Source organism: Megascapheus bottae, chromosome 25, assembly GCF_031878675.1.
Source record: "Megascapheus bottae isolate mThoBot1 chromosome 25, mThoBot2.hap1, whole genome shotgun sequence".
Classification (NCBI taxonomy): Eukaryota; Metazoa; Chordata; class Mammalia; order Rodentia; family Geomyidae; genus Megascapheus; species Megascapheus bottae.
The window spans coordinates 25,251,321-25,263,678 of NC_143533.1; the positions used below are offsets into that span (position 1 = coordinate 25,251,321).

General features: G+C 39.3%; 1 protein-coding gene across 4 annotated transcripts in view; it reads left to right on the plus strand.

Moving 5' to 3' along the window:
• Window positions 1-12,358, plus strand: part of Dph6 (diphthamine biosynthesis 6) — an 84,057-nt gene that overhangs the window by 46,502 nt on the left and 25,197 nt on the right. For all 4 annotated transcript variants that reach the window (XM_090318640.1, XM_090318643.1, XM_090318642.1 and 1 more), the window contains exons 4-5: window positions 6,630-6,703; window positions 9,744-9,862. In XM_090318640.1, the coding sequence (XP_090174766.1) occupies window positions 6,630-6,703; window positions 9,744-9,862 (193 nt within the window). The remainder of the gene's footprint in view (window positions 1-6,629; window positions 6,704-9,743; window positions 9,863-12,358) is intronic.

A 12,358-nucleotide genomic window follows, 5' to 3' on the forward strand; every position in this document is an offset into this window, starting at 1 on the left:
TTAGGAGGATCATTCATTCTTGGCGTATATACGTGCTCACATATTAACGGCCACCTGGTGTGTTGTGCTGTTCCCTGTCCTATCTCTAGTTGATTCAGTATTTAGTGTGGGGGGCTAGGAGAGGGGCACCTGTGCCCTTAGAAAGCATTTATCTCACCACCGTGCACAGCTGGACGTGGGAGGCTGTCGTGTGGAAGCAGAACTGGGGCCAGCATTCAGTTCTTCCAAGGGTGATGGTTTTTCAGGAAGCCTGACAGGCAGTTCTAACCACTCACTCCTGGACCTGGTGTTCTTAACTTCCAACTCTTGATATTCACTGTCCCTGAATAAAAACATTTCATGTGTTTAGTATTTTTCAGAGCTAACATTAGTTGGAGAAAGCTGCGGATCACTGATGACCAGTAAATACAACTTATTTAATTAGTGTGATTTTTTTAAAGTTAGATAGTGCTGCAATATGGTTTTAGAAAAACATATTTGGGGCTGGGAGTTTGGCCTAGTGGTAGAGTGCCTGCCTAGCATGCACGAAGACCTGGGTCGATTCCTCAGTACCACATACATAGAAAAAGCCAGAAATGGTGTGGTGGCTCAGGATAGAACATTAGCCTTGAGGAAAGCCCAAGGACAGTGCTCAGGCCCTGAGCTCAAGCCCAGGACTGGCCAAAAAAAAGAAAAAAACTATATTTGGCTTGTGATCAGCATACCTTTTTCGAACAGATCCAAACATGAATAACTAAAAGATAATTTGCCAAGGAAAAATTACAAATAGATCTATTTTTAATTTAAATTTTATTATCAGAGTGATGCATAGAGGGGTTACAGTTACATTTGTAAGGCAGTGAGCATATTACTTCTTGAATATTGTTATCCCTTTCCATCTTTTTTTCCCCACTTTAGATTGATGTTTTAACTTAATTAATCTACATATGTATGTAGAGGCTTGGGGAGGCTTAAGTCTTTTTTTAATTAAATTTTATTGTAAAAGTGATATACAGAGGGGTTACAGTTATATGTCAGTTAATGAGTATATTTCTTTTGGACAATGTTACCCCTCCCTCATTTTCTCCCACTTTTCCCCCTCATGAAAAAAGTTTATTTCCAACATAAGAGGCATAAGTCTTAAGAGAATTTTGCCTTGCAATTTTGCTATACATTACTAATTATACTTTGCTGTATTTGGAGTTTTTATTTGTGTTTGTTCAGTAGGGAAGTCAGTTTTTGTTTTTGTTTTGCCTTTCCTGGGGCTTGAACTTAGGATCTGGACACTGTCTCTGAGTTTTTTTGCTCAAGACTAGTGTTCTACCACTTGAACCCACAACACCACTTCCAGATTCGTTGTTGTTGTTGTTGTTGTTGTTGTTGTGTGTGTGTTTAGTTGATCAACAAAAGTAGAGTTTAACTGTCCTCAGTATTTAAAATACTTCTTTGTTGCAATTACGTGTTTATATTATAACATTTTGCTAGGAAATGGATTTTGAAAACTGTTAGAACAGGATGAATTTTGAATTGAGTTTAGAGAACCTGAGTGATATTGACATGTGTCTTCCAGTGTGCTCCTCTTACTGCAAATATAATTTTATATAATATTTTTCATTGTAGTACTTGTTTAAGTATACGTTTTAGAAAAGAATAACTGTTTATATAAGCTCCATTTTTAAAACCTATGCCAAACCAATCAGTGAACATTTCTTTAGCAATTTAGAAACATATCTCTGCAGATTAAACTTTTTTTGCCAAAGTGGTCAGCTTTAGGAATGAAACTTTTTATCTTTTATTTGAGCCACAGCCATACCCTGGCCCTTTTTGCACGGGCAGGGACTCTTGCTTTTTTTTGCCAAGAGCTAGTCTCTAACCGTGATCCTCCTGCATCCACATACCAGGTAGAAAGTGAATACTTCATGAGCATTTCTTTGTTCTTCTAACAGGGACTTGGCAGCTCACCTCCCTTTCCTTCCTTTCTTATTCCTTTCATTCCCTCCTCTTTCTTTCTCCTTTCCTCCTTCCCTCCCTCCTTCCCTTCCTTTCTTCCATTTTTGCTACTGTTAAATCATTTAAGAGGCATTATCAAGATGCCTCTGTATCTTTCCATTCAGAATTGCTAGCATAAAAGCAAGAAATAGCTGGAAGCAGTGGCTCACGCCTGTAATCCTATCTACTCAGGAGGCTGAAATCTGAGGATCGCCATTCAAAGCCAGCCCAGGCATGCAAAGTCCCTAAGACTCTTATCTCCAGTTAACCACTAGCAAACTGGAAGTGGCGCTATGGCTCAAGTGGTAAAGCAGTAAGTAGCCTTAAGCTGAAGAGCTTAGGGACAGTGCCCAGGCCCAGGGTTCACTGACAAAAAAAAAGGAAAAGGAAAAAAAAAAATAGGCAAGAAATAACAAATGCTGACAAGGACCATGGAGTTGGAGGCACGCAACACATCATTGGTAGTAATATAAATTAGTACAGTTACTGGAAAATCAGTTTGAAGGTTCCTCAAAAAATTAAATGTAGAACCACCTTATGCTTTTAATAAGAATACCTTGTGAACTTAATGGGGACATTAAGTAACTAATTCTAATTAAGTAACTAATTCTAAACTGTTCTGCCTGGTATGTACCTAGTTTGGCCAGTAATAACTATACTGTTACCACAAATAAAGACTCCAAAGTAAAATAGTACATTGTTAGTTATTAAATGAAATAACTGACAAATTATTTTTCTTTTCTGAAATTTGACATTTAATTTTCAGCTCTAATATCCTTTCCCCTGCTTCACTGAGAATGCTCACAAAGGGAGATGATAATGCTACAAATTAGTAACTTAATATTCTCTCTTTGAGCTCACTGTTTAATGGAAGAACTCCAGATGGTAAACATTTTCCATTTTAGAATTATTTTATCCTGATGATGCTAAAACAAAAATCATCTTTCTTTCCTCCTTTTTTTTCTTTCACAACAAAGGAAAAAATAACCTTTGTTTCCATTTCCTCAAGTAACAAACAAAATTTGTTGCTTTTTAAATAAGTGACTTATATGAGAATTTTAGTAAGGTGCCTGAATATTTTACTAGCATGTTTTCTTACTTTTAGGATTATATCATATAAAGTACTGTTCATTTTCTGGGATAATTTTTTTACTCCAGAATCCAGTAATTCTACCAAGTGAAAAATTGGAATATTTGATAAAAAATATTTAATTCTTTACTGGCTATATATATCTATAGCTTAGTTATCCTTTCCACTGCATCGCTGCCACTCACAAGTGTTTCTTATTTAATAATACCGTGTTGCCAGAAGTCCAATCGTGCCACTCAGAGCTACAGTGCAAACACATTTCTTTAATGAATGGTTCATATTTAAACGCTAGAATGCCTTTCAGATGAAAAACACTTTAAATTTAGCAGATTTTTTTCTTCTTTTTCTCAACAGGCAGAAACTCATTAGCAGAATAATACTGGTAACTGAAGTATTTTTCAAAGAAAATAGTATCTTCTTTAGACTAAGTAGGCCTCTTTTTCATTTCTAGAAAAAAGGGCACCTTTTTGTTCAGTTAGTTTTGTTGGCTTTGTGACTCAACCTTTTTATACTGAGGCAAACAAGTGTTCAGTGAATAGAACCTTAACTTGGTTCTAGATGTCTACCTTTAAGCCTTGGTATCACCTGTCACTTTTACTATGTGGCCAGTACCTTCCTCTTCCCAGAAAATGTTCTCTTCAGGTGTTCAAAAGAGCACAGAGGCAGGTCCCTTTCCTAGCAGAAGTCCATCCTGTCCTGTGTAGGTTTCTGATTCTTTAGTGCACCGACTTTTAGAGTAGCTATTAATTCTTCAGAGCAGGTCATAAACCCTAAATAAACTGTTCTGTGTTTATGAATGTTTTGGTGATTAGAATAGTACTAATTGTATATTAGAATTGTATTGATTATTTGCTTAACAGAAAGGCTTAACCACACAATCAGCTGCTAAGTAGATCCTGATAAAAATGTGTAGCTTTTTAGTTGGTAAATAATTAATAAATTCTTTAGAGCTAGATTGGTTCTTTTGGAATTTTCATTGGGTTTTACTCTGTGTGTGTGTGTGTGTGAGAGAGAGAGAGAGAGAGAGAGAGAGAGAGAGAGAGAGAGAGAGAGAGGGAGAGGGAGAGGGAGAGGGAGAGGGAGAGGGAGAGGGAGAGGGAGAGGGAGAGGGAAGGAGGGAGGGAGAGAGAGAGAGCTACAGATTTTGTTTGTCTGTGGCTTTAGTTACGCTCCAGGTTGGGGCTCCTGTTTTGCTTGGGGCCCGTCTCAGTCTTCTGTCTTTCTCCTTATGCTTCCCATGTGGCTTGGATAACATGAAGACATCACCACATCTGGCTTGTTGGCTGAAATGGTGATTTGCTAATTTTTTGCCCAGACTTGCCTTGAATCCTGAGTCTTCTCCTCTCTGCCTCCTGAGTGGTAAAGATTACAACCACCATGCCTAGCCTTGAACCTGTGTCAAGAAGAATGTAACAAACCAGGCGCTGGTGGCTCAGGACTGAAATCCCAGCCACTTAGGAGGTTGAGGTCAGAGGACTGCAGTTCAGAGCCAGCCGGGGCAGGGAAGTCTGTAAGACTTTTTTCCGCAACTAAGCAGAAAAAAGCTGAAAGTGGAGTGGTGGCACAAGTGACAGTGGACTGGTCTTGAGCGGTCATCAGTCAAGCATCCGCTGTCTGTTTTCACAGAGTACAGGAGGACAGAGGATCTACAATTCTCAATGTCTAATGTTTGAAATACACTTTCAAAGTGATTACTTCTTTCAGTCGTGAGGCATGAGTTTCTCATCCTACACTATTGAGGAAGCACAGATGGGTGGATTAGGGCTCAAAATCAGCCCAGAGTTTCCAAGAATTTCTTTAATAAAGCTCAGACCAAATTTACATAGTCAGCAAGTAGATGTATGTGCAAATATACATTTTTGCAAAAATCAGCTGTTTGTTCTATAATGCCTCCTGGCCTCCGTGGAGAAACCTCGAGATTGTGGTGGCTTTTCTCCTACATTAACAACTTAAATATATTATGAACAATGTGGTTGGTCATTTGTAACTAGCTTTCTTATCCATGTATTTATGTGTTGGCTCTTTCTGAATAATGCTTATTAGTTAGTACAAGTGGCCCTGTGCCAACAGGGAAGTGTGAACATGGCAATAATAAAAAAGCTGCGTTTTTATCTGAGTGTTTATGTGTGCTCTCTCTATTGTTACTGTAAGTCAGATCATTGCTTGGACCAGCTTTTTAACTATCTTGCTAGTGTGTGTTACCTTGATAAAGATCGCAGGGAATGAGACTGTGATGCCTGCTTTTAAAGTCTTGTCATAGCTGACTCTGTAAGAATGTTCTTATGTCCCTTATTTATAAAACAGGAGCAGTAATGAAAGTCTACCTCAGGGAAAACTGTGTGAACAGTATCTAATATAAATGTTTAATGACATTATACACTGCTCTTACTCAGAGATGCTACTCTTGACTTTATCCTCATGCACCCATCATTAATAGTATAATGGTACTGGCTGAATAGTTTCTATTTGTGTCTGATGGCTCTTGTTGCTTACAATGTACTAGGCCATTTAGGGTTCGGTCTTTGTCTCCAATTTCTTATTAATGACAATTATTTCCCATTTTGTTCTCCTTTAGTCTTAAGGAGAATGTAATCCAAATTCTCTGAATTTTGTTGAATTTAGTAATATAAACTCTTCCAAAGAAAACAGCAGTCTCTTTGCCAACATTACTTATTCTAATTAATAATTAAATACACAACAAAAAATGATTAATTAGTCATGTTCATTTCTCCAGGGATTTGCCCTTTATCCTTTGATGAATTTGTCAGTGCGTTGTCTTCAAATGTGTATGTTCTGCTCCATCAGATACAATTGCAGTGTCCCCATCAGTGGTTTAAATGAACCTTCTAATTTTAAAATTAAGTGGTTTTGTTGAACTTTCAACAACATATGATAACATGGAAGAAACAAGGCAGGTATGACTGGTAGACAAGCTTTACTTTAAAAAAAAAATAGGATTCTGGGGCTGCGAGTTTGGCCTAGTGGTAGAGTGCTTGCCTAGCATGCACAAAGACCCAGGTTCGATACCTCGGTACCACATACATAGAAAAAGCTTGAAGTGGTGCTGTGGCTCAAGTGGCCTAGCCTTGAGGAAAACCCAAGGACAGTGCTCAGGCCCTGAGTTCAAGGCCCAGGACTGATTAAATAAATAAATAGGATTCTACTTACTTGCTATTTTAAACTTCAGCTGGTTAACACTCTGGTTTTTTTTTTATGTACAGAAGAATACATTCAGTGTATCTCATGAGTACTGCTTGTATCTCATAACTTCTTCTTGTATGTGAAGGAGATCCCTGACTTCTTAGATATGTAAGTGTGAATTTGGAAATTCTAAATGGAATTCTGAATCGCTTTTCCATGTCAAGCGATCTCTAGTTACTTCAATTTTAAGAAAAAGAATAGTAGTTTTCCAAAAGCTGAGGATCATTTTAAATATACATGTAGGTGTGAATTATATTTGTCTCAGTTGTGACTTCTTTGATGGGATATGCTCATTTATAATTTTCAGAACATGATGCAGAGCCGTGTTCAGTTTTCTTTCTATTAAGTTGTATTTTTCTTTTATTCTCAGGAAAAAGAAGAAGTTGAGGGGATATCTGTGGGAGCCATACTTTCTGATTATCAGCGTGTTCGAGTAGAAAATGTGTAAGAGAACATGGGTTTCTACTGTGTGTACAAGTGTGTGTGTCTCTGTTTAATGAATGTGTGTCTGGATGATAGATAACTCCACCTGCTGAGCTTGTGGATGCTCGGGCTCTGCCCCTCACACCGCCAAGGTGAGTGGAAAACAACTGTCCAAGTCACAAATAGCCCTGCCAAAGTAATGTGTCACGCTTTTAATGCTCTCTGTCATCCGACCTCACGTGACTCTTACTAGGCTTGTGCGGGGCCTGGAGCTGTCACTTACTGTTTCGCTGCTCAAGGCTGGTGCTCCAGCACGTGAGCCACACCTTCACTTCCGCTTTTTTAGTGGTCAGCTCAGGTCCAAGCATGCCAGGCAGCTGCACGGCCTCTGCACTGGGTCCTTGTCATAAGAAACTGTGGTCTTTCCCGTTCCTCCCTCTGATCCATGAAAGCCTGTTAGTCACCTCATGGTCATTTCTATTTTAAATTCGAATCTGCTAGAAAAAATACAATAATACTTTAAATAAACATGTCTTACTAAATAATCTCCTCCTTAGTCTCCATCAAAAATATTCATATGATTAAAATACTTAAATATTAAAGCATTCTACTTTAAAAAATAGATTATTGCTTCCCTGGAAGCCCCATGACCCCTTTCAAGAGATGCACTGGCAAAACGTACTCTATAGACATACTCTATAGACATAATGTTTTATTACATAGATTAATATGTATTTATGACATACAAACCCTCAGCTCAATTTTAATTATGTTCTAAAACCTAAGTGCCAGTGATTGTATATGGAGATTTCCTTCTTGAATACTTGTTTGTTAAACATGACATTTGAATTATGATGTAAAAATCAATGTTGATAAATTCTTTCATAAAAAAAAATTTATAAAAAATTATTGCTTCCTTGTAAGCCCCATGACCCCTTTCAAGGGATGCACTGGCAAAACATTTTAGTTTGTACCTGCAATTACCAAAACTTTTCCCACTGATATATTTAAAATTCATAAAGTTAAGTGATAATATTATTTAAAGTTGGTGTGGTGAAGCACAACTTAAATGAACTTATTTTTTATTTGTATGAATAGAGTATTTTACAGTGCCCTGTGTCACGGACTCCCAATTCTACTTGTAATCTGTCTGAGACCAGCTGAAAAGTTGATGAGACTCTTATCTCTAATTAACCAGCAAAAGCCAAGCTGGGGGTGCAGCTTGAGTGCTTGAGCCCTAGCTCTGAGCAATCAAGCTGAGCCAACACAAGGCTCCTAAATTGAAGCCCTAGTATCAGCCAAATGAAACAAATAAGCACAAATATAGTAACAATATCCACTCCGTATGAGCAGTTCCGGTCCTGTCGTTCATGTTGTCAGGAGGACTGGCTTGCATTCCCTTACAGCTGAATACTATCACATGGTGTTTGTGTATCCTGTTTTCTCATCCTTCCATCATTTGATGGACACCTGGACCATGTCCATTTCTTGGGTACTTTGAACAGTGTTACAGTGAACATGGGAGTACAGCCATCTCTTCAGCATTCTGGTTTTAGTTCCTTTGGAAAATATCCACACAGAAACCAGTAGCATGGTACATGCCAGTGGCCAATTATCTGAATAGAAACGAAGAATGCAATCCCATTCCAAATAAACCTCTAGGAGTAAATAGAAAGATCAGAGCTCTCTACAATAGAAACTATAAAACACTGAAGAAATGTATTTCAGGAATTTCAAATTAACTTGATATCGTGCCACTGGAAGGGTTTGACCAGAGGAGTCTCATGATCTATGCTTTAAAAGAATCACATTGTCCTCTATATTGTTGAAAGCAAATTTTTAAAAGGCAAGGATGGAAGTGTGGTAAGAAATTATGCTATTGACACGAGATATTGGTGGCCTTCAACCTGGCTGTTAGCAGTGGTATGGGCAAGGATTGATCATTTTCTGAGCAATGTGTAAAAAGTCAAAAGGAAGTCATGGATCCATGCCAGGCCCCACCAGTGGCTCACACCTGCAATCCTAGCTACTCAGGAGGCTGAGATCTGAGGGTCGAGATCCTAGTTACTCAGGAGGCTGAGATCTGAGGGTCGAGATCCTACTTAGTCAGGAGGCTGAGATCTGAGGGTCGAGATCCTAGTTACTCAGGAGGCTGAGATCTGAGGGTCGCCATCCTAGCTACTCAGGAGGCTGAGATCTGAGGGTCACCATCCTAGCTAGTCAGGAGGCTGAGATCTGAGGGTCGCCATCCTAGCTACTCAGGATGCTGAGATCTGAGGGTCACGATTGGAAGCCAACCTGGGCAACATTTTTGACACTCTTATCTCTAATAAACTATTCAGAAAAGGCCAGAAGTAGGGCTCGGGCTCAAGTGGTAGAGTACAGCTTGAGCTCAGAAGCTTGAGGCTCAGAGACAGCTCTTGGGCCCTGAGTTCAAGCATTAGGATTGCCCCCCCTCCCAAAAAAAAAAAGGAAGGAAGGAAAGAAACAGGGTGAGGGAGAGGAGAGTGAATCAGACTTAATTTTCTTATTTAGTCAATCTTATTAAGAACATTAAAGGAAATGTTCCTGTCTTATGCACGAGCTAGAACACTGCGGGAAAGAACATAGGGTTTATTTGACATGACACCACACTAGCCTGGAGACAAACCCAGATTTGTCTTGACTATGTTCTTTCTACTACACTTATATAACACAAAGTCTCCAATACAGTGTATTAGGTGCTCACTTAATTGCATTTTGTTAATATAATTTTCTTTTTCCTCAGAATCAAATTCTCACAACAAGTTTTAAAGTTAGTAGATAAGTGAGCTCATAGTTTATAGGTGTTATGCTGCCTGGTCGTTAAGGATACATGTATTTTTCCTGGTTGTGTACTTTTTACAGTTTATACAGACATTAAAGATGAAAAAGTCAGCTATTGTTATTTTGGATGTGCTTTTAAGGCATTTTAACTGCTAAAATCCTTGAAAGAAGTGTTATGTTTAAAATGTGATTGCTACAAATCTAAGTATGGAACACTTAAGATATTATCTGATTTTCCCCCCTTTTTACCTGATAGATGTAAAAGGTTGAGTCTTCAGCCTTTAGCCTACCTTTGGCAGAGGGGCCAGGAGGAGTTGCTCAGAGAGATGATTGAGTCTGGTGTGGAAGCTGTGGTCATCAAAGTGGCAGCTTTAGGTATGTGTCCAGATTTCCAAGAGGGCTCTTACCTTGTTCCTGCAGGAAAAGTTCAGTTGACTTATAAGAGCAATCATTTATAATTATTATATTATAAGATTGTATAGTGACAGTTGAGGAAATTGAGTAGGCAAAAAGACAAAGTTCTAAAATGGGTTTCAAGATAGTTGCCGAATATACATTAAGACCTTCTCTTTTTGATATGTTACTGATGCTAAAATCCCCTCCAGCAACCAATCCCTGGTGACCCAGGAAAGGGAATGAGCCCTTACCTTGGGAATGATTCATTTAGCAAGATGCATTTAGTTGCTAAAATAGGGGGAGGAGGGGGTGTGGCAGAGAAAAAGCATGAGACTCTTACTGGAAAATCTTCTGCTTCCTGAAAGACGTGTTTGCAAAGCAACTGAGTTGTTCCTTGGAAACAACTCAGAGATTCAAGTTAAGCGACCATTGAATGAAGCAGACTCCAGCAGTCTACTGGTAAGGCTTCTAGGTTTCTAGGACTGTAGGGTAGGAGAGACCAGGAAGGAAGCAAATGCAGGAATAGATGTCCTTCCATTTCATGTCACTTTTCTTTCATTTTGCCTCATGTGGTATTTCAAACCAAGAGAAGTGCTATCAATTTACTAAACAGAAAATGCAATCTCATCAAATTTAACAATGCGTGTTCTTTGTTTTGTTCCTTCTTTTTCTCCCCCCTCACATTTGACCATCACCGTTACAAGGTTCACTGTGCAGCACTATAATGAGGTTGGCAGGCAAGGGGAGCAAGGTTTCAAAACTCTAGTCATCACTCTCAGGGAACCCAGAAGACCCACAGTGCATAAGCCTAAAGGCTTTAAATGGTATAAATAACTTGGTCCATTTAGGCAATTATCCATAAATACAACCAGTACCCTGTGAGTCTTTATCTATCAATCTTGCACTGCCTACTGAAGAGAAGTATTTACAAGGCTGTGTTTTTACTGGCCCTGTGGGTTTCTAGTACACGGGCTGATCCAGAAAATCTAATCACACAGAAGAAGGTATGGGTCAAAACAGGTAATAAATGTAAAGGGGGGATCATAAGAGACAGGAAGAGACTTCTGAGGAGGGACGTAACCACTTGACCTCCATGTCCGAGCCTCTGAGCTGGAGAATAATACTCTCAGGTCTCTCTCACAGGTCTGATGCTAACCTTCACTGGTGTTCTATTTTAAAAAAACAAACAAACAAACGGTTTTGTTTTCTGCAGAGAAGGTAAAATGGTGATGTACAAACGTATCTGAAGATTCAGTGGGTAATTTATGGGAACAGGGTGGCAGAGTGCCTCTGAGAGTCTCAGCTGTGGCCGGTACAAGTTACTTCTGGACTTCCTGGCCCAGCCATTTTCCTGATGAATTAACTACTATCAGTGACTCACTACTGGATGAGGACGAATAATACCTGTTTTGCACTCTTTCTGGGCATAAATCAGAACAGTGTGTTGCTACACATATACCTAGATATAATAGAAAGCAGATTTCTACTGTCTGCCACAGCTTGATCTTCAAATGCAGAATACATGACTGTGGATGGAATTAATTTAAGGGTTTTAGAAGACCACCCTTGAGGGAGATGGATTTCAGTGTGATATAATGAATAGAAATTACTAGTCCTGAGACCTCCTCTCTGGAGTATGACAAACCCAAGCAGAGCCATATCATAAGCCAGAGGAGAACTTAAACAGAATTTTTTTTTTTCCATCATGGGGCTTGAACTCTGGGCCTAGGCTTTTCAGTTCAAGGCTACTGCCCTGCTCTTTGAGCCACAGCGCTACTTCTGGGTTTTCTAGTGGTTAATTGGAGACAAGTGCCCGGCTGGCTTTGAACCATGATCATCAGATCTCAGCCTTCTGAGTAGCTAGGATTACAGGCGTGAGCCACCGTGCCTGGCTTAATGCAGGATTTTTTATTGGTGCAAATTCTTTTTTTTTTTTTTTTTTTTTTTTTGCCAGTCCTGGGCTTGAGATCAGGGCCTGAGCACTGTCCTTGGACTTTCTCAAGGCTAGAGCTCTACCACTTGAGCCTCAGCACCACTTCCAGCTTTTTTCTATGCATGTGGTACCAAGGAATCGAATCCAGGTCTTTGTGCATGCTAGGCAAGCACTCTACCACTAGGCCAAACTCCCAGCCCCAAGTATTCTACAGGGATATTTGATACTAGTAGATTTCAGGAGTAGGGAAGAGTACTATATTTAAAAAACCAACAACCACAGTATTCTTTCATTTATTGTTATTGTAAAGTGGTTACAGTTACCTAAGTCAGATAAAGGATACCTTTCTCTTTGACCAGTGTTACCCCTTCCCAGTTTTTGAACAGTGTTGTGCTCCCCCAGTTTTTCCATCTTGTCCCCACCTACAAGTTGATTTTCAACATAGTGTCCAGTATCCCTGCTGCATTTGTTCACCTTTTATCCCTCCATTTCTGTCCCCCTCCCTTACCTTCCCAGAGACAGATAAATGAACAAACAGGACA